Raw genomic sequence first — 21290 nt, 5'->3', positions numbered from 1 at the left:
CCCAGTTCAATGCTGATGACTGGAGGAAGGCCTTTCAAGATACCTTGAAGGCATCCTACAAGGCGTCTAGCGGTGATGAGGTGAGGAAGCTGACGGCCGCGCTACTCGGCCAGCTGGACGACCCGTTCTCGAGAATCTTGCCAGCATCTAAGGCTAAAAGGTTTCAAGCTGAAATGACAGGCAAGGTGCGCGAGCTGGCCAGCATTTGGAAACCTAGCGCGCGGGTAGAGGCATGATGCAACTACTCTGTCCTAAGCATCTCAAGGTAATTGTGAGAGCGACCTGGATGACGATGCATACCAAGGGCGGAACTCCTATTCCGCCCTTGGTATGCATCGTCATCCAAGGTGAGCGTGGCCGAAATGAGTATGGCTTGTTACCCGATGCGCTTGAGTTTACTTATGATGCCGTGGTCGACGGCAAGGAGACGTGTGTTGTTGGTGATGCACGGGTGATCCGGTATGATAACCACGATTGCATACGATCATCCTTTTGTGTCATGCCAGACATGCTACCCACTAGCATTATGCAAATCAATTCGGGAGCGCTGCGTGTTGGCAGTACGTTCAGCGGCGTTGGCATGTTCAGGGGTTTGCAAGGGTGGTTGTTTGGGATTTATCTCGTATTTCTGCTAACGCTTGTGTGGTGCAGATTGTGGGATATGGCCTCGCAGTTGATTACGATGACACTGAGTCTCGCTGTGCTGTCACCTATGTGGCAGATGGCAGCTCCGCAGCAGCAGCCGGGATTTCGGTGGGGGACACTGTTGAAGCCGTCAATGGCAAGGCAATGGACGCTGCAGTCTGCAGGTAAAATGGCTGCCACAGCGATCAATCATGAAAGTAACAAAATGCCAGGACGTGGTGTCAGGACCAAGAGCCTCATGAAACTCACCAATGCCTGTTAACCCAGGCACTACGCCATCATGTTTTGCTGCTGCCAGAAGTGTCGTATGGGTCGGCGGAGACGTGTCATGCTTCCAATACTCCAGAATCTCTGGGTGGGTGATGGCATACCTGTGTGGGAGTAGATGGATGGATTGACCACACACAAGCACATCCTTAAGAAGTACTTAAGGATATCGTTCTCGTTAGGCAGCTATTTTCACAGCAAATGTTGTCTGAAAGGGAGCCTGTACATCCACTCCTGCAAATGTCGACAGGATTGTATGGCACAGTGCTTCGCCAGACCCTGTGATTTTTTAGGTCCAGATGCCCAAAAGTACTTGGACTTTTGGGACCACAACGAGATTTGAAATCCATTCTGGCGAAGCACTGGTAAGGCTGCCATCACGACTGTGCAACATAGTCAAGCGCACATTTCAGAATTTCAAGTTTCGCACTTTGACATGTTTGTACCCTTTGTGCGCCTTCCCAAATGCTGGTGCTGCAAATACGCAAATCATTGATCGCTGAGGTGAAAGTGGGCGGCTGCTGACCTTGTATGATGATGTTTCAGGCAACTGAAAGATTTCCTACAAGCTCGCGACGCCGACAAGTTGCTGCTCACCATGTCCAGAACCAGCCCAGACCGCGCCACCAAAACAACGTTGGTTGAATTGGCCCTCTCAGAAGTGGTGCGCTGCTGCTGGCTGCTCTTGCCACTCTACTAGATGCATACACCTCTACTTGTAGGCAGGATATGTAGACAACTTTGGAGTTCCTTTATGGAACCGAGTTCCCTCGTTGGGCACTGAAAAGCAGGGGCATCTTTGCCCATGGGTCACTCCTGTAATGAGCACCGACTCATCCCAATGGCCTTTCAAACGGTGAGTTTAGACATAGGAGGCAAAGGCGTCTGTCACAGCCAAGAGTACCTGTGCCAAGGTCACCTGACTCACGTCCCGCAAATGCGATGTACGACAAAGGCAAGGTCATGTTGGTATTGGTGTTCAAGATACATCATCAGTGATGATTCGTCACCATGGACATCACCTGCGAAGGTCTAGCTAGACACACCCTTGGCAGTGGTCAGCAACAGCAACTAGGCGCATGTTACATTACAGTCTGTGAGTGACACACAAATCTCTAGGATCCAGAGGTGCCAGAGTGAACATTAGAGAGAGGGCTGCAAAATGGCCAAGGTTTGGTTCATGTGTGTTGAATGTGTGTATGTGCGCAGGATGTGAATCCTGTGCAGTACTCTGTGCTGGACAATGGCACCGGCAAGCAGGTTGGCTACATTCGAATCGTCGTGTTTGCCGATTCTGCACCTGAATCAGTTGCAGGCGCTTTGGATGACCTTTTGGTGCGCAGCTCAAGACCCACTGACAAAGTTCGATGGGCAAAACGCTTGCTGCGACGGAAACGTTGCCCAAAACGGCGCTTGGTTTGCAAGTACCACTCGTGTATGCATTCTCAACATCAAAGGATCAGCACGGATTGATTTAGTCAGTACATGCCAATGTCCATGTGGATGCGGTAGTGTTGTAAAAAGATACACCATCATCATGCTTGCCTTCCTGGCGTGGATGTGGATCCACCTGCAGATGTGTGTTATTATCTGGAAGACAAGCCTAACAGTAAGGATGCCTGCGCATCCTCTGTATGTATGATCAAATGCACGTGCGGTCCATTCAACAACTAACGACGAGAGACACTCGAGTGTCGCCATAGTGCCTGCTGTACAGACTTGACACACAGACCTATGGAACAAGTGTTCCATAGGTCCTTGGTACTTTAAATTGTACTTCTAATGCTTTCTTCTGTGTCTTTAGCGTTCTTGGGTCTAGCGTTCGAATCTTGGTTTGGGGCAATTGATTTACGGTGTGCCCAGGATAGTGTTGTTTGAGCCTGTTCTACCTTACCTACACCATTTCTATTGTTGTCTATTGTACTTTTAATGCTTTCTTCTGTGTCTTAGTGGCAATAGAAGCCCCCACTGCCGTTTTTTAGACAAGTGACACCCATAGATTCCATTGATAAAATCAATAAGCAGTTGTCTGCTGGGAGTTCCCTCCAAATTTGCTGTTTGATGGAATGTCATCACGTCTATTGCATGCTAATTCATTCATGTTTGCGCCTGTCACGGTGAACCACAACCATGGCTGAGTGTCAGAGCTCCCCTGGGTGCCCAGGACACTGATGGTTGCGGGAGTTGCTCCTGCCATTGATTACGCCAGCACAATTCAGCGGCGTTGAATATGACTGCCAAAATAATTGTTGGGAATTGAACAAGCATGGTGCATGTTTGCAGCAGCGGGGCATCGTTGGGTTGATCCTTGATCTACGGGACAACTCTGGGGGCTTACTTACAGTTGGACTTGATGTTGCACGACAGCTCCTGGAGTCTGATGCCACGTTGTTGATCGTCCAAGGTCGGAACAATTACGAAGAAGTCGTCCGCATCCCGAACAGCATTGCCAAGCCTCAAATGGCCAAGTTGCCTGTGGTACGCTTCTTTCAGCATCCCCTGAAGGTTGTTCCACCCATGCTGCTCTTCATGTTGAGGCACAAACTTTGTGAATTGATGATGAAGATTCATCTTTGTAGAACACTGCGGCATCCACATGGACATTGGCAACTCCGAGCACTACTTGAGGTACCGTGTATATCAAACACTTGGTTGGAATGCTGGAGCATGACAGTTATAACTCTAGATAAGTGACCCGTATATTCTGATTGCATATACCCTTGGGTACCCTGAACTTGCCCACCGTTACACGTCGTCCAAGTGTTTATATGCTACGCGCAGCTGTTACATCGGGGGCAAGCCGATACTCTCGCTGAGAGGTGGCATGCGGCTGAAGCCCTCTGGGCAGCGCTCAGGCTCCATGGGGCAGCGTTCGCGTTACCAAATGGTTCTTGGCGTGATTTCCGATTGATCTTGTTTCGTTTGTTTTGTGCAGGTAGTCCTGGTCAACCATGGCACCGCAAGTACCAGCGAGGTCCTCACCGGTGCCCTTCGCGCAGGCAAGGGGGCTGTGCTGTTGGGTGAAGGAACCTACGGCAAAGGCAGCTCACAACAAATGCTTCCCCTGTCCGATGGGTCATTACTCTTGTTGTCAACGATAAAAAACGTCACTGCAGATAGGGCGCCCATTGACAAGGTTGGAATCGCCCCGGATGTTGAGTGCAAGCCAGAGGTCGTTGAGAATGTGCGCTACACCGGTGGCCTGAGCGATAGCGTTGCTTTGCAAGACGACCCATGCATTTTAGCTGCGCTGAACGTCATTCGATGACGAGGGCATGTCGAGGGAAACATGAATATGTTGCCAACGGTTCATGGTCATCGCACCAGAATGAGCCAATGTGAGCCATTCTGAGCAGAACATGCGACAAGAAGGGCGATGCTGTAAGACATGCAGCGGCATTATGTTGAAGCGAGGGAAACGACTCAGCATTGGTGGCTGCCTCCCATAAGATATTGCCCATACCATCAAGTTCACTCTCGTAGCCAGAATACTGATGGTACCTCTGCACATGGATAATACTCATTTACACTTCTTTGACATCGATGTCAAGCCCTGGTCCTTGAAAGTAAGCGGCTATGAAAAAGGCATGCACCGTAATGATGAGTGAGGCAGTGGTGCAACTTCAAGTCAGCACTGTCTTGACAAGCAATCTTGAGCCTCATGCTGCCCCAACCGGTCAAGCACCCTTCAGAGATGCACCCGAAGAACCTAAAGCTCATCTTTGCTTTCTTCACCGTCTTCTTCTCTGATCGTCTTCACCTTGTCAATGTTCTTCATCAGCTTTTCCATGGCCTCCTTATCGAATGTCTGCAATGCACAGGAATGTCACGTCATGCAAGTAGCTCAAACGATCTGCTTACAAAGACTGCAAATCATAGTGATCATAGATCAGTAGCGTTGACTCGGCTCAGTCCAACAACATCGCAATGACGGGTGGCTACAAGGGACACAAGGACAGGTTCCATGTGACGGAGAATGGTTTACCTGGAAATCCATGCCCTCCATGCCCTGTTGAGCTTTCAGTTTGTCCAAAATTTCCTTGATGTTGAGGTCGTCCGGAGGGGTGTCGTCAGCCTCTGGTTCCGACGTTTTAATGGGTAAATGGATGGTCTCGAGCACCCGCTCAATGACATCATGTTTTTCCGTACACGCCACGCACTCCACACCTATAGAAGCCCAATGATCTTGAGTATTCTTGAACAAAAAATGGTGAAATTTTAAGGACACCAGGCGAGGACAGCTCAGGGTTCAGACAGCTGTCCCAAACCCAACCCTCTGGACCCTTCCTAAACGACACCAACATCTGGTCGAAGAGTCCTCATCCCATTTGTGGCAAAACAAGATGACACATAAAGTGTATGCACCACGGCATCGAAAAGATACAATGACAAGCGATTCGACCCTGCATGCGTTAAAGTGGCAAGCCAATTGCAATGGATGCCTCTACAGAAAGACTAAATTGCCTCAGAGAGCCTCGTCCCGTACTAGAAGACTGGAATCCTCTATATATTGATATTGATATGACCGTTGTTGGAACGTGGAAGGATCGACCGCACCCCGTTCCGAAAGTAAAGCTTGCAACTCCTTCACCCGCATCTTGTCGAGAGGTTTCTCGAGCTTGGCAAGCGCTGCTTCCCGAGCTTCACGATTCTCGTCATCGGATGCTTGAGCTCCCGCTACAAGAAGCGTAACCACCACCAATAGCAGCACGCCAGCACACTTGTGTACAATCGTCGAGGACCTCATACCGAAAGAGTAAACAAGTTACCATAGACTTCTTGTAGTTGAACCGCTGTATGAGACAACCGCCTTCACCAATATCGGAACTACATATCTGTGTCCGCAACAACCTGGGAGCCTGAGTATTGAGACGACAGCATGGACGTTATCCTATCGTTAGACAGACATCAGACTGCCCGAATGTCATCGACAGTGAGAGGCGCCAATTCCACAAAATCGTTCTGTGAATCGTGGCGCGGACTGCATGCTTCAATATGGTCACTAAGGTAAAGGTGACTGGTCTCTGGCAGAACCATTGCTGCCACGCATCCAATTGCCATCGCAACCGAGCACGCCAACATTGGAAGCCAAAGCGCGATGTCGATCAGCTCTCCAGACGACAGCGATCCCAGAGCACTGGCAACACGACCGACGGCGCCAACCAGTCCCAAAGCTGTAGTACGGACAGCGGTGGGGTACATTTCGGTGCTGACAATGTCCAAAGCGTTCCAGCCAACGACTGATACGCCATTGAACACAGCCGCTGCCGCTACAGCCCAGCCAGCCTGTGAAGGAGCGAATGCAAAACCCAGCACAGCCAGTGCCCCACCTGCCATTGCTGCAACCAAAGAGTTTCTACGACCTGCCCAATCGATGGTCACCACGGAAAGCACATTGCCGGGCAAGTTGGCGAGCGCCACAACAAACGTCTCGAAGTATATGTCAGGAGCTTTGCCGCTGTTGGGCATGTCACCTTGGCGTCGTTCAAAATATGTCGGTATCCACAACGACGTTCCATACCAGCCAAACGAAATGCCGGCAAATGCGACAATCAGAGCGACTGATTGCTTTGCTCGCGATGTTGAGAACATCACCTGCGGGACAAATTCTGAAGTCAATCGCTTTTGAGACAGGGGCCGCCTGCCGTCCCTCGGAAACAGCATCCTGCCCTGTGCGGTAGGGAAAAAGCATTGCGTATTTCTGCAGACAAATGTAAAGGGAAAGTGTTTAGATATGGAATGATTAGATTCGGCAGATTGCGATTACGGCATCAGAGATCGAAGTCTTCTGCAAGGGAAGGATACCTGTGCATGGGGCGCTATTTGCCGGGTCAAGCAACAGCAAGCTATCCTGAACATTGTCGGAGGGGCAGTTGTGTTGGCCGCTTCAACTAAACGTGGCCCGGCTGTCCGCTCGAGAAGTAGCATCTCGATGTCAACGACGACGCGGCTCGCCAGATGCTCTGTATAGGTGCCAATGAAGGCACAAAGCCAAATAGAGATGCATCGCTGCAGACAAGCACGCCTCCGCATTTGCCGAGTATCCGCACCTTCAAGTGTCGTTTGTACTCAGCGAGCGTCGACAGACAACTCTGTACGACGTTGCGGTCGAGGGCGCGGCGAGTCCACTGGGACGAGGCAGCCTCGTCGAGCTGAAACGGCTCGAGGACCGCAAGAGTGCCGTTCCACCTGGCTGCGTGCCTCAGCACTGTCTCTGCCAGGCGAATTTGGCCCGTGCTGCATAAATACCTGGGGCTCTCATGAATGGTGCACATTGCGAGGATGGCCGTCACCAGAGCAGGAAGCGATGCCACCAGTAGAAATACTCGCCAACCGGCGCTGCTGATGAGTGCCCAGCCTGCAGCTGCGGAATATATGGAGCCAATCATCCAGTGGCAAGCTACGAGCGCCAGGAAACGACCCCTGCGCGCACCATATTGCGGTCTGTGCTGTCCGCGGATGCAATATATACTTCGATGACACAGAGAGACGGATTCACCATAGCTTAGGCTGCACAACGAATCAATCACACCCTCGCATCGGCACTGCAATGAACATCAAACAATGACGTACATGCTGTGCACGCTGCTCATGCGGCCTGCCTTGTACTGGGACGATTGCGGCAGCACATGAATGAACATCATACAGTGTCATCTTCGGCGCAGTGCAGTCTGAACAGGACACGGGTCTTTCGTTCAGGTCCCTTAAATAAACAGGATGATATGGTTTGAATCCAGCAGAAGGAGCGCTGCAACAGTGGCACGCACCGTGCTGCACAGCTGCAGTTTTCGGCCATGAGCGCAAAGACGATAGGGACGCTGCCCCCGACTCCGATGCCTGCTATAAACCGCATCATCGAGAGGATTTGCCAACTATTAGCTCCAGCGGACAAGGCGCCAAAGGCGCCGTTGAGGAGGAGGGCGCCCACCAGTGTCCACTTGCGCCCAATAGCATCTCCCAGGTGCCCCCATACCACACCGCCGATCAGCATTCCCAGAAATATGCACGACGATAGCACGGATCTTGCGTCATGTGTGAGTGATAAACTGTCCTTTGCTGCCGGCAACACCAGACCTATTGACAGAATCTCGACGGCGTCCGCAGCATTGCCCAAGCCGCAGATCAGGAGCACGAGCAGTTGCCACTTGCCGGTCCCCACCTGCGGATCGCTTGACACTTCAGACAAGAAATGCGAACGATTTGGCCGCTTGGCTGTGAGAGCGCGCATACCCGGACTGGTCCGAATGACTAATGACTCGCCTTGCCGATCAAGCCGTGCGGAGGAGGTGCATCAGCGTCCTTCAATACGCATCAGAAACCAGCAAATCCAAGCAGCCGGGCTAGGTATTACACAAAACACGTCTTAGAAATTGGCTCATGAACTCAAGACTTAGTCAAAAAGCCCTCATCACCCGTACACCCTGAGCTCGCACCTTGTCCAGCGCGTCTTCCAATTTGATCCTGGGCTCGCCGCTGCTCTGTTCATCCGGCGTCAACCGTCCCCAGCCACTGAAATGATTCCATTGCGGGAGTGAGGGCATGTGTGCGCCTGCTTCGGCAGAACTCTAGGCTCGAGGAATGACAAACATGGTCTTGGAGAGTACTACCGTGAATTATTTACCATCCCTCTCAGAAACAATGCACCGCAATTATGCATTCATGTCAAAAAGACTCATTCTTTCCACAACAGGAGCAAAGTTCTCACCACGTTCCTGGTTGAAGGACAATAAGCCTTAGGGCTCTCAACGGAATTCAGGAGAATGGCGGGAAGCACTGATTGGGCCCTGGCAGTGACACTGTGCTGGCAGTGCTGACAGCTGGTCAGCTCAGTTCTGCTCAGGTCTAAGTGGCAGGTACTGGCAGAGGCATCGTAATGACATCACGATTGCCAGAGTAGGTGAGGTGTCGAGGAGATACATCTTCCCTGGACCTTAGGCATCAGATCCTGTTGCATGAAGAGTTGTGCCATGGAGACACAGGACAATGCCCAGCAACCTTCGGGACCTTCCTTATCGTTGTACATATTTCATGCCATTCGCACTGGTCAGTCGCAGCATGGTCTGAAGCATGGGGATTATCCGCGGTACAGGTGCGCCCAACCCCGTGAGTCGGTGTAGCCAGGGTCGAGGCTTTACCCGCAACACGATTTGATATAAGGCATGGCACGCATTGAATAAGATTTTACAATTGGCCGTCTGACACCATGGGTTGACGCAGACGATACTGTGGCAGACGGCTCTCGAAGTTGCGGACACAGGTCAAGTTCCATCACGGGCGCCAGCGTTTTCAGAAGAAGGAGCTAAAACCTGAAATGGTGGTAGACTGCCGGTACGTTTCACAAGAGATGCTGCGCCGTCGAGTACGGGGTAGCGTGGAAACACTGCCAATCTCATCACAGACTGAATCCATTCCTTCAGGGTGCCTGTTCCTTACTTGGTACATACCATGATCTACAGCGACGTGTGTGAATGTTTTGGTTTCTGTCGTCTGCCAAGGTTCATTGGGTTGTGAGGTGGCCTGTTTGGTATGTCAGCGCCCTGAATGGCAAGGTGCACCTTGGGGTGCGTCTGGCAAGCTCCCCCCGGATTAGCCAAGACATGTGCAATGCAGGTGGCTGGAGCTCATCTTGCTGGACGCCGAGCGTGCATGGGCCTACGCCCACGAGATCAAGCAAGTGATTGAAAAAGAAGGGTACGTGCACACCAACAAGCGTCGGCACATGCTGCGGAGGTTCGCCAAGGCGCGGAAGCACGCAACGACTTTAGTGACGATGTCCCAGCAAGCATGTGACGAGCGGACGCAGGCCGAGGCGGTTGCGTACCTCGACTGGCTCACAGCACTGGAGCTGTTTGAAAAAGACCGTCAAATCGAGGTCGCAGCAGGTCATTTCCTGCGCGCTCAGCGTGCAATCCAGGTGCTCGCAGCGTTCGGGAGTCCCAGCGTGCAGAGTGCATGTCGCTACAAAGTGAGCGAGATCGACAGCATCGTGCGCCTCTGCTTGCACAAAGTCGCCCAAGCGCGTGGGAGTGAATCAGTCGCAGCGTCGGAAGTCGCATTGCCGCGGGACGACGAAGTCGACGCGCGCCTCGAGGAGCTCGCAAGCGGTGCATCGGGCGCTGCAAGCATGTCAACCGCCACGTTTGGCTGGCACGGGGAACGGGTGCAGATCCAGGACGAGGCAGTGGCCGAGCTCCTTGGAACGGTGGAGGGCTTGATGGAGACGGCAGCAGCGGCGATGGACACCGACGATGAGTCAGCGGGGCCTGCACCTGCGGCTCTGACAACGTATGCATCGATCATCGAGATGTTGATGCGTGCAAAGACGCTTCTGGCGGATGAGTTGGAGGCGTCCAGCTCCGGCGCAGGCAATGTGACCGATATGGAGAACCTTATCGCTCTGCACTCTGCGGTCAGCGGCGCCCTGGCTGAGGCGGTCTTGCACCGGTACACTGTGCAGGTATGCATGCTCCCCATTCACTCCTAACTCCTTCGCATGTCACCTGCTTTCTGGCATAGACTGCCGATATGACCTCCTCTAGGATGCTTTCTTTCTGATGAGCAGACAACGCATCTGCGTTTTTGGGCTTGACTTGTGGAGCTCTTACAGTGCGGTGAGCAGTGGATGGTTGGCTGTCAAGAGAACTTGGCTATCCGCCGAGCCAGTGGTTCATGTTGGAAGGCGTCAAGTGCGGCATGCCTCCATGCGCGCATTGGCACATGCGTAGATCATTTCGCACAGCAACGCATCACCCAACCATGCAGGGTAATTGGATGAACGCGAAGTTCAAGCGCAACATGATTCACACCATCTGCAAGAGCAAGCACCGAGAGAAAGGGGCGCGTGCTGAGGACTGCGTACGCCTCTACGATGGCCTGGTCAAGGCTGCACAGGAGCTGGACCGCGTTGCAGTGCTAGAGGGCGTGCCGCCAGCCATCGCGGAGCAGCTTGTAGCGCAGTCAGAGTGCTACCAGCACCTGTACTCTGCAGCGCGCTGCTACTACATCGCACACCTGCGCTTGGCGAAGAATAATGCGGAGAGCCAAGCAGTTGCGTGGTCGCTCTTTGGCGCTGTGCGTCAGCGCCTCAAGAGCGCCCAGACTGCGGCGGAGACTCTCCCCTCCGGTATGCCTGCCCAACAGGGGGAGCTGCTAGATACGCTCCTCCGCGAGGCCGCTGCGTACGAGACTGTTGCCCAGGCGGAGGTCGCCAATGCCGCTGCCCGCGAGGATGGAAAGCTTTCACGAGGTTTACAGGTGCTGCTTTAAAGCCTTTCGCTGACTCTGATTCACCGTCGCCAAATGAGCATGGTGGCCACCCTATCAATGCTCATGTGGAGACGGTGATCAGCTTTTCTTGTTGTCGTTGTTTCCTTAAGCAGAGCCTAGCGCGTACGAAAGCATGGCGCTGGCAATGGATATGCTGCGCGTATTTGCGTAGGACACTTGTTGGATGGATGCTGATATACGAGTGGATGCCCTGCTTCTTTTGATCCATTGCGTGGCTGCAGGGTTTGGGTCTTGACGATGGAAGCGTAGCCACAGCGAGCGAGTACCTCATAGACCACACTCACGAGTGGAAGTCCTTTGCTGGGCCCCAGCCTCGGATCTTCAAGCTGGCCAGCCTGCTGGAGACATTGCCAATGCGCCCGATCACACTGGATACAGCGCTGCAGTTCATTGAGGAGCCTGACCTGACCCATCGCTGCCGTGCCAAAGCAGCAGCTGCAGCACCACAGGCCAGTATGGTTGCTGGTATCAAGGGGCTTTTCGGCTGGGGTAGCACTTCAAAGTAATGCATACGTCATTGTTTTGTGATCTGTGTGCGGCGCGAGATGCCTTTCGTACAGCTTCCCTCTGTTGGTGAGACCTGTACATGGGCATACTGGTGCTCTACCAGTCACTGATTCGCGACCTTTTATGTCCCTTCACACCCACAATTCCGCTGATGTAATGTTGCGGTGCTTCGGATTGTCCTTGGAGACAGCAAAGATGTTCGAAACATGGCTTTGCTGTCAAACCCACAAACCCCTGAAACTTGAAATTTGAGTGAGCATGACATTTGTTTGTTACAATCTACCGAGAGAGCTATCTACAAGAAACACAAGCTCTAACCCCTACCCATTGGCATGAAAGTCGTTCCTGCGCAGTTACTATTACATACCGTGAGTCAGCATGTTCCGGGTATAGACAAGGTTGCCGACTACGATGTCGACAAAAATATGCATGTGAGATCGACCATGCGTTGCTCCTCTTTGCACGAACCAGGCGAAATGACGGCATTTGCACAGGTCTTTGCTGCTGTACTGCAATTTTGTGAAGTCTGTGCCCATGGTCATTCGTCAGGGCCTTGGACAAGGCTGCCTGTATTCGGCAAGCACAGCCACATTCTGATCAAGTTTCGGTCCATACATGTCATCGTCACGAGTGACGAGTCTTGATATCCTCCACAAACCGAGCTGACAGCGCCTTGTCTTTTTGAAAATCCCGCATATGGAGGATGGGGTTGCACCCAGCCTGTGCAAGCGACTTGCCTTGAATTTGCTCAGAGTAAGCCTTTGGCTTGAAAGCCTCCAGCATGGCTTCGCTGCTCGGGCTGCCACAGCGCTCACACACACTCAGCAGTGCAGCGAGCGTGTTCATTTTCATGTACGGGCAAGCCGCACACCCGCCTTCCTGAGAGCACCCCTCGCCGGATGCAGGGCCAGGTATGACCATGAGATTCCCAGGAAGCATCACCGGCGCCCCTGACGACGTCTGGGCTGTGGTAGTGATGGCTTCCGAGTTCACAGGGAACACGACCTCCAGCTCAACGCCTGAATCCTTGGCCTCCCGTAGAATTCCTTGCACCTTCCGGACAATGCTGGTGATCATGCCAACCTCAGTGCCTAGAATCACCTGGATCCGTTCCGGAAATCCCTTGGCGATTGACGCCTGCATTAGCAGCCCTGTGTCAATCTTTCAGGCTTTGTGAGAAATGTTGTCAAACAAGGTTTGGCATTTTGACCACTGCGATGTCAAGCGGCTCGCTCAGCTCCCCTCGCTGTCTTGCCATATCCGCACCAAATCCAACTCAGTCAAAACTCCCAGCTATCCGATGACAAAAGATGCTTCACCTTGAACATCCACAGTAGCGATGTCCGTCATGTCATGCGTGTGGCCAATGCTGGTAGTTAAAGTGAAGTCAACTTGCAACGAAACCCTAACCCATCCTCGAAAAGCATGCTGAAGGGTGTATTCCAGAGTCGCACCTTGACTTTGTCCGCAACGAAGTCCAGAATATTGGACGTGGAGCCGACCACACCCATGTCCCGCTCGCGCTTTGCATTCATCGCAAGAGTGAACATCTCGCCCGGAACTTCAAAATGTGCCGCAATGAACGCGTCCGAGTATCCTTTCCGCACCAACTCGCACGTGGCACCACCAAACATGTGGTGCACGACACATGTGCCATGCTGAAAGTGATGGAAACGTGGCAGAAGTGACCGGATGGAGGCTTGCGTGTGCAAGGGATGCAATGCACGGACCTCTTTGTCCGGCAGCTCTGCTGTGGACTCCAACAGCTGCTGCAAGTTGCGACCCATGTACGTGTCGGGGCCGTACCACACGTGCAGTTCCGGTACCTGCGTTCTCGTGACAATGCGTATTAGAGGCACTATCATGCATGTCGGGTCTCACATGTTGACGAGACAGCTCTGCACATGATGTACACACAACTTGAACTTCCGCTGAAATTGAAACTGTGCTGCAGCGAAGCAGCCCAGACTGTTGAAGCTTGATGGCTGGACACGTTAGATCCAACACAGGACACCACCGCTTGATTACTTTCGAACTTGACTTCATCATTCCCTCTCACACGCAAGTTCATGCTGTATTTCAGCAACGGTGTGAGCTTGCCTTACCACAACTTTTTCGACCATGAACAAACAGGGCGCAGCGTGCACAGGTGCCAAAATGCACGAGCCTGCATGCAATGAAAATTGATGGGCGTTGAACCACGCCAGTCCGAAAAGCTCAAGGGGATTCAAACCCCAATCGAAACCCGGCTTGCACCCAGTACTTCCATTTCAACATGCATGTGCGCATTCCGCAGGGCAGCGAGACAGCATGCGATTGAGGGGGTGCAACACCTGTGCGAAGCCCCTGCAGAACTGTTTGCACGACATTCGATGAGGTGCAAGTGATGGTGGGCACAGTGCTGTCTGCGAAAGCCTTAGTGCGCAGGGATGTGTTGATGTAGATGACGTGCATGCTGTTGTCTTGCTGGGCCGCCGTCCTCAAGTACTCATCATACAGGTCTGACTCGGCGGCATCGGCCAGGCTGCAGCCTATCTCATCCGATGACATGCGGTACACCTGGACACTGGTGTGGCCTGCTTCGTCGAGAATCGCTCGCACGTTCTCAGACATGAAATCAACGCCCAGCACGCACACGACTTTACAGCCTGCCTCCGCCATGCGCACAGCAGTGTCTGCCATCGCAAGAGAGTCTGCATACCAGCTTCCTGGTCATTATTCTCCCTAATGGAGTTCGATCCCCATTGGTGTCCCAAAATTTCAAGTACTCGCAGGCGTCTGAACCCAAACTCACTCTGCCTGGCGAAACACTGATCCTGGTGTCGGCGCTCATGTCAAGGCTCAAGTCAAGAAGTTGTCGCCTGGTGCACACTCACGACTTTTGTTGTTGAACGCAATAGAACGTACAGCATTGTCAAGAAGCTTTCGCCTGGTACAAATTGGAGCAATCCTGAATGTTGTGTACACGAGTATTTGCACATGTATATCAAGGACATATCGTGCGGTGCGCACTCAAAAGCAAAGCCCGCCTGTTGCTGTAAACAAATAAGCACACAATTCTCATAATGAACGATTCTGGAAGCTGCAATGCAGGAACTACGACAGATGCAACAAGTAGATTTGTTGACACGAGGAGGACGTGTGTTGGCGCTTGTGGACATCTAAGCGCGTGCACACGTATGAAAACGAGGCACGTACCCGAAATGGCGATGTGTGGCCACTGTGATGCGGCCGTCGAGAGCACTCCCTGGACTTGAGGGTCCATGTAGAAGTGCGCCACAACGCCGATGTGCCGGCTCTGGAGCAGCTCCACGAGGCGAGCGACATCGTCCGGACGAGGCTCAAGAAACGCGGCCTGCGCCTCTGCAAAGGATCCCTGTGGCGTCAGCGCATCGGCGGCGATGAGTAGCGATGGGAAGCGCGGCAGCTCGCCCTTTGCCAGCCGCGCTCGCTTCTTGATGCTCTCCAGCATGTTCTGGAAGGAGTTGACTCGGGAGGACGACGCCAGCGCGGGCCCAAGCTGCAGCGCTGCAGTGGCCTGTGCGTCTACGGCGTCTATTTCCTCCGGTGTTCGCCCGCCCAGTGCGTTCACTAGCACTGCTGCAAGCCCGCGACTCACTTCTGAGTCAGAGTCCGCACTGATGGACACTGTGCCGGCATCCGTCAGCTCCACTGTCACCCACACCTGCATTGCCACATTTTGTGGCATCCTGTACTATATCGCGCATTGTGATCGAGCGAAAGAGCATTTGAGGAAGCCGATGTACGGCCACGCAAGTCTGACCAGCGGATTTATGTTAGAGGCGTCGCTAACCAGGAGCCCTGATTTCTGGCAAGCCTGCACTGACAAGGAATCTTGGAAAGTACCTTCACGATGTGACGGTCAGCAATGGCACGTAAACAACATGCGGTGTACAAGAATGTTGCAAGTCGCCCCAATTTACAGAACCCTGATGCGCATCAAGAGCACACCTGAGCCACACATCCCATCACTTGATTCAATGGCGTTTTCAGTGCTTCTGGTAAGCGCGGAAGAGTTCTGCCCATCTGAATCAGGAGACCAAGCCGAGCCTTGGTGTCAGCAAGTGCATTGAACTGCTGTGCATATTCGCGTAGACGCGAGTGCGCGTCCACGGCATCCTGCGCACACACATTTCCATTCACATCATTTGACAACGTACTGTGTGTATGAAATACCCATGCGATGTGGCGTAACACTGCTGACATGCCGACAAGCCCTCACACCGTGCCGCGATGCGCGACTGCTATCGAGCTACGATAGGTCGGTACAATCGTGCGACAATTTCAACAATGAATACCCTTGACTTCGACTGTGCCACGCGTGCACCTCAATGTTCGCATCGCCCATTGCGGTGTGCCCTCGGTAGTTGTCAGGGTTGCTAATTAGCGAACAGCAACCGCGAGACACGACATCAAATTTCGAGTAATACGAGCCAGGATAGAATTCAAGGGCCACCACACCTCTACGGCGGCATTGCAACATAGCCGCGAGAATCGGAACGAAACGGGCCTTCTTGTACAGATGCTCACTCGGCCGACCCGGCCCGAGTTGCTGTGCAAAAACGCCGACCTCATTTCGACAGATTATGTTGAATCGAACTGCCAGGTACAGAGGCCTTCAGTTTCGTGACATGTTGCATGCTGCAGATGAAGCGGAGGATGAATAGATTGAAAGGCTGATGACTCGTTTCTGGGTAAGACGAACGAGGGCAGACCCCAACCAGTACTCGCGGAAGGTCAAGCACTTATTCCTCTTTGATTTGCCCCGCCTGACTTTGTCGAGCCTGCTTTCTGTTCATAGTGCATGTGCATTGCGGCGGGAAGCACGGCGCGAAATGTGTTCATGGTCCTAGAAAACCCGGTTTGTCGTCCTTGCCACGGACCGTGGGAGTCGAGGCAGCAAGGAACAGCTATGCGCAGTGTAGGCAAACTTTCTCGTAGCGTGTGCATGCATGCAGTTCGCTGAAGTTATCGAGCTGAAGTTATCGCCGGCCGCCTGAAACGCATTGTCACGTGATACGCAGTCTAATGGCAGGGACACCGAGACGAGTTAGAATATCGAAGGCTTGCGCAGGGGTGACATAGGTGTATTCGGGTCCAGTCAGGTCTCGACGCCGTGTGCCTCCCGACCATGGATGACGTTCTTCAACTGCAACCCTGGATCAAGCCTCGCAAAAGCATTTCGAGCCTCATGACTGTCAGTATAACTTGCAAGCCCACCTCGTTAGCATCTCAAATTCCCCCCCGCGTTTGATAGCGGGAAAGGAAAGGAAAGACAACATCGATCCGGGACCACATCAGATCCACGCAAGCGAGCACTACGCCTAGAGGACATGCCCTTTTGGCCCCGGCACAGGTCATCGGGAGGAGAACACGGAAGCCGTGGCAGCTGGCAGGATGCTCCTTGATTGCTTTGCACGTCTAAGGGATCAGCCACGCCGAATGCGCACCAGAGGCAAGCATGGCATGGTCATTCCCCGGGGCATCACCTCTTTCACCCCAGTCTGCACGAGGCACTCCTTCACACGAAAACTATGAGGCATCCATCGACGGTAAGCTTCCAGCACCCCCTGGTTGTTTGGCACTGGGTAGCTCTTGATGGGCAATCCAGCCGTCCGACAAGGAGTTTCCAGCCGAGAGGGTCAAGCCTGCAATGTGGTGAGGAGCTGCCTCACTCTGAATTGGCTGGGAAGGCCGTGAGCTACAATCCTTGAGGGAATGCGATAAAGGTGCAACGTGAGCTAGCTTGTCAAAACCTGAGCCGCAATCGCAATTGAAACATCGGCACGATAGAAACAAGCTCTGTTTACCCTTGGCGGTATGGCAAATGGACAACCATTGTATCAGTGGCAAGGATGGGTTTCTGGCTGACCTTCCAACTTATTTCACACGCGGTGTGCTTGGAGAGCAATTGTCCTTTGGAAATGGACATCGTCTGTTTTCTTGAAGTGTGTTGTAGTTGTTGGTGATATGTTTATTGGACACTTTGTCACACCAGTTTCTATCATACCTTCTTTGCATCCACCATAGCACAGTGAATTCTCCAACTACATGCTGGTCTTGCCGTTCCCAAGCTCCCACTGTTTGCTGCCAAGCAGCATAGCTACACGCCTCTCCCCGTTTCCCGGCCTGACCCTGGCCAGGTCATACTCCTCCGGCATCCTCAAGGCTAGAGCACCTCGACTCCACTCGCACTGCTTGGATCTGTCCCCCCCGACCACTGTGTATGCTGAAGGTTTGGTCGACAAGTTTGGGGTCACATCGCAGTGCGGATATGGTACTGTAGTACAACGGTACACGATTACATCACATAGTTTATGGAAGGTAAATGTCAACAAGCAACAAGCAGAAAGTACATTCGAAGTAATACAGCTTATTGAACGTCAGCGGTCGGAGTTAGCAAGCCTGTCATAAACGTGCGGCCACGGGCACGAGCCAAAACTTGAAGAGAGCGCTGGTACATGCATGCGTTGCGCCTGCATGGCCAATGCTGAGGTCCCGAAACGCATTGGTGACAAATCCTCCCTTGAGTACGTCGCCTCCAGAACTCGATACATAAGATATATAATTATCATCGCTCAGACGCCAGGCTAAACTTTGGAGCGCGGCCCTCACCAATGCCCATCGTCGTAAATTGATCCAGGGCTTTCCGGGCAGGTCACCATTTGTTAGCCCCTTCATTTATACCACATTCAACCGCATTCCTCACTTGTGTCCCCTCTGTCATCTGCCTACGGAGCGGCTCACATTGTGTGTGGGGCCTGTCCTCTCCCGGATACGTGCAGCTGGAAAATTGAACGCCATGACAAGGTCGTACAACTCATTGCCTCCGCAGTGGTGAACGGCACACAGGGCACCACCCTGTAATTGATTTTTTTGCTGAAGATCCTGCCGATCCTAGCGTGTCTCCGGTTTTCCACGGCGCACACGCGGTTCTACGTTGCCTGCCGGCTCATGTAGCGCACTCCCTGCGCCACCTCATCTGCCATGCGCTTGCCGGCTTGCCCACAGGCATCGTCCAATTGGACAATGATGCCTGTCTAAACGCTTCCATCTGCCACATGACTTTCCTTAGTGTAGGACGGCAAGGGCGGCCCGGATGCCACACAAGGAATACCGTAAAGCACGGCCGGGCTTTTCGGAGCGTGACATCATTTTTGGGTAATTTTCCTATACCTATTCATATCAGGTATGCATATCTGAAAACTCAACATGCATTCTATGCCAATGGCGGAGGTTCCAAAAACATGACCGTGTCTGACCATTTGTCAGTATTTATTTCTTATTTCTCATCCACGCCATTTCTGAGTCATCTTGAGCCGCACAACTCACCATGTCCGATGCAACACTGCCGTTCCAATGCTGCAAAAGAGACTTTTATGAGGCGGTATGACTCACTTCTAATGCTGCCACGAGACATTGCCAATGCAACGGCTACCGAAACGTTGGGATGTCGATGAGCAAGCATGCTATGATTCATCTCGAGCCTGAAGGTCTTTACTTTTACCTCAGACCTTGCATGGACAGTGCTGAGGGTCCTGGGCAAAGTGGTTCGCCGGACCCTACCGTTTTCCGGGTCCAAATGCATGATTTCTTGGGACAAAACTGGGGGTCGAAACCCATTCTGGCGAAGCCCTGCCAGGCATGTGGTGTACCCTCCTACAGGTTTCTCAATGGTGTACGTGCTTGCAGGCTCTGAACCGGAGATTTCCAAGAACGCCAGTTCGCCGCTTAGTCCCTTGTTCTCAACCCCCAACGACTTAGCTATGGCTATGTCCGGGATTTCCCTCACCATCGCACATGCTGGCAACTTTGGTTTGGTAATGACGCACCAGAAAATGTTCAGCATGACCTCTCTAGAGGAGTCGTCAGACGATGTTGGGATTGTCGTTGAGTATGCAATGACTTTGAGCACGCTTGAGCTGTCATTTCCTGTGACTCGGATCCCCGCCAAAAATTACCTGGTGCCGCAAATCTCGCCATGTCTGATTCGTGTGAACATTGCTGGTGTACCATTTACAGCCCTTTCAACACTTCAGAAGCTAACAGAGAGACTTGAGATTATCGAGAGTTTTACTTACGCAACCATTCTAGTGGTGTCGATACCAGTTCGCTTGAGAAGTAGCTGTGGTTGTGCATGTGTGTGCTGCACGAGCAAACACGCGTATAATTCTCAACGCCCTGTCTACCAAATTCACAAGATATGAGCAGATTTAAATTCAGCAAACCTTCTTGCTTCGAAGAGCGAGAAGGCATCTGTACAGCGGGGGGCGGTCGATGCATCGCCACGGCCGAGCATGGGTACTGCTTGTCGCAGGGTCGTCGAGTCCAAGTACCCATGGAAGATTTTCACGTGGTAAGAGACGTGACTTTTATGGGGAAAACGGCCACCGTCTATGGGGTGTTTGACGGGCACGGGGGGCAAGGGTGCGCCAGCAACATGGTGCATATGTTGCCGGACTGTGTTAGTTCAGCATGGCGGAGCGGACAGGAAGACATTTTATGTCTCTAGGTGCGAATACTTCCCTTGTTATGCTGATGTATGTTCTGATACCAGTGTTTTCGTGAGCTGCCAAGTGGTGCGCTCCCCGTGAGTTCCCACCGCGGTTACATGATGCGTTCGGTGGTATGTGGCCGGAAATCAGATGCCATAGACGTTTACAAACACACAGTATATCATATATAGCATTGCCACAATTGTTCCGTGACCATCGAGGTGTGGCTTTACAGCAGGTCACTCTACCCAGTTCGGAACCCCAATCACATGGTGTCGACATGATGCGGAGAGCTAGCTATGCAATCCCATTCCACATTCATCGCCATTTGCGGCATATTGCAATCTTCACATTACTGTGCTGTGTCACATGAATGTCATCCAAAGTTGTCGTGCATATTTCCAACTGTCAGACGTACACGTGCGCATTGCGTCTGTATGAAGGCGGGGCTCGTTTACAGATACTCTCAAGCTGTGGTATGTTCTGAAGTTCTATTACATCCCCTGCTCCAGATTAGCAATGGGATGCAGCTCAATTCGACGCATATCTCGAGCGCTATCTCTGGCCTAGACCCAGCTGAACCGGTATCACTTGCTCGTTTGTCGTTCATGATGGTCGTAGGACTGTACTGAGGTCGAAGAACAGTGAGAACTCGAGGTGATCGATTGGGGCGGTATGCATGCAGTCCGCGGGTACCAGGATGCGGACGTCAGATGGCACAGCCAACATCCTGTCGACACCAGCGGGACGACCGCGACGCTGCTGGTGCATGCTGGCGACACATTATGTGTTGGCCACGTCGGGGACTCCCGTGCTGTGCTCTGCACAGCAAACACACCAGGTACGAATTCGCCATCATGTCTCTCACGGAGTACTCACATAAGGAAATTGTCAAATCAGCGGTGCAAGAATTGCCACACGCCCTAAGCGGGTTCGGCCTGAAGCTTCAGACCAGCAAGCATAACGTAGGGGAGGGTATGGAGGGATGTCTGCTGACACAGAAATGTCGATCGAGTACATGGGGTACTCTGTGGGGTTCTGCCATGTGCATACCACATATGTCAGCAT

The 21290-nt window shown here is 52.6% G+C and overlaps 4 protein-coding genes across 4 annotated transcripts; 2 read left to right on the top strand and 2 right to left on the bottom strand.

The window, feature by feature from the left end:
- The first annotated feature begins 286 nt into the window (after window positions 1–286).
- Window positions 287–4180, top strand: LOC149809041 (C-terminal processing peptidase, chloroplastic-like). Its single transcript, XM_089995022.1, has 7 exons — window positions 287–451; window positions 652–809; window positions 1459–1576; window positions 2122–2247; window positions 3196–3390; window positions 3599–3799; window positions 3848–4180. Exons 1-7 carry the CDS (start codon window positions 287–289, stop codon window positions 4178–4180), a joined length of 1296 nt encoding a protein of 431 aa, XP_089851148.1.
- A 1640-nt stretch (window positions 4181–5820) lies between these two features.
- Window positions 5821–6576, bottom strand: LOC149809040 (uncharacterized). Its single transcript, XM_089995021.1, has one exon. It carries the CDS (start codon window positions 6574–6576, stop codon window positions 5821–5823), a length of 756 nt encoding a protein of 251 aa, XP_089851147.1.
- A 2303-nt stretch (window positions 6577–8879) lies between these two features.
- On the top strand, window positions 8880–10637 carry LOC149809039 (uncharacterized). The gene is made up of 5 exons (XM_089995020.1): window positions 8880–9001; window positions 9130–9240; window positions 9330–9407; window positions 9523–10369; window positions 10452–10637. Exons 1-5 carry the CDS (start codon window positions 8880–8882, stop codon window positions 10635–10637), a joined length of 1344 nt encoding a protein of 447 aa, XP_089851146.1.
- A 1693-nt stretch (window positions 10638–12330) lies between these two features.
- On the bottom strand, window positions 12331–16210 carry LOC149809038 (quinolinate synthase, chloroplastic-like). The gene is made up of 6 exons (XM_089995019.1): window positions 16055–16210; window positions 15679–15846; window positions 14905–15391; window positions 14038–14399; window positions 13161–13532; window positions 12331–12843 (listed from the first exon to the last, which is right to left on the bottom strand). The coding sequence occupies exons 1-6, from the start codon at window positions 16208–16210 to the stop codon at window positions 12331–12333; spliced, it is 2058 nt and encodes a 685-aa protein (XP_089851145.1).
- Window positions 16211–21290: the final 5080 nt, after the last annotated feature.

Source organism: Nuphar pumila, unplaced genomic scaffold, assembly GCF_984573655.1.
Source record: "Nuphar pumila unplaced genomic scaffold, dmNupPumi1.hap1.1 HAP1_SCAFFOLD_1794, whole genome shotgun sequence".
Classification (NCBI taxonomy): domain Eukaryota; kingdom Viridiplantae; phylum Streptophyta; class Magnoliopsida; order Nymphaeales; family Nymphaeaceae; genus Nuphar; species Nuphar pumila.
This window is presented reverse-complemented; position numbering and strand designations above follow the sequence as displayed.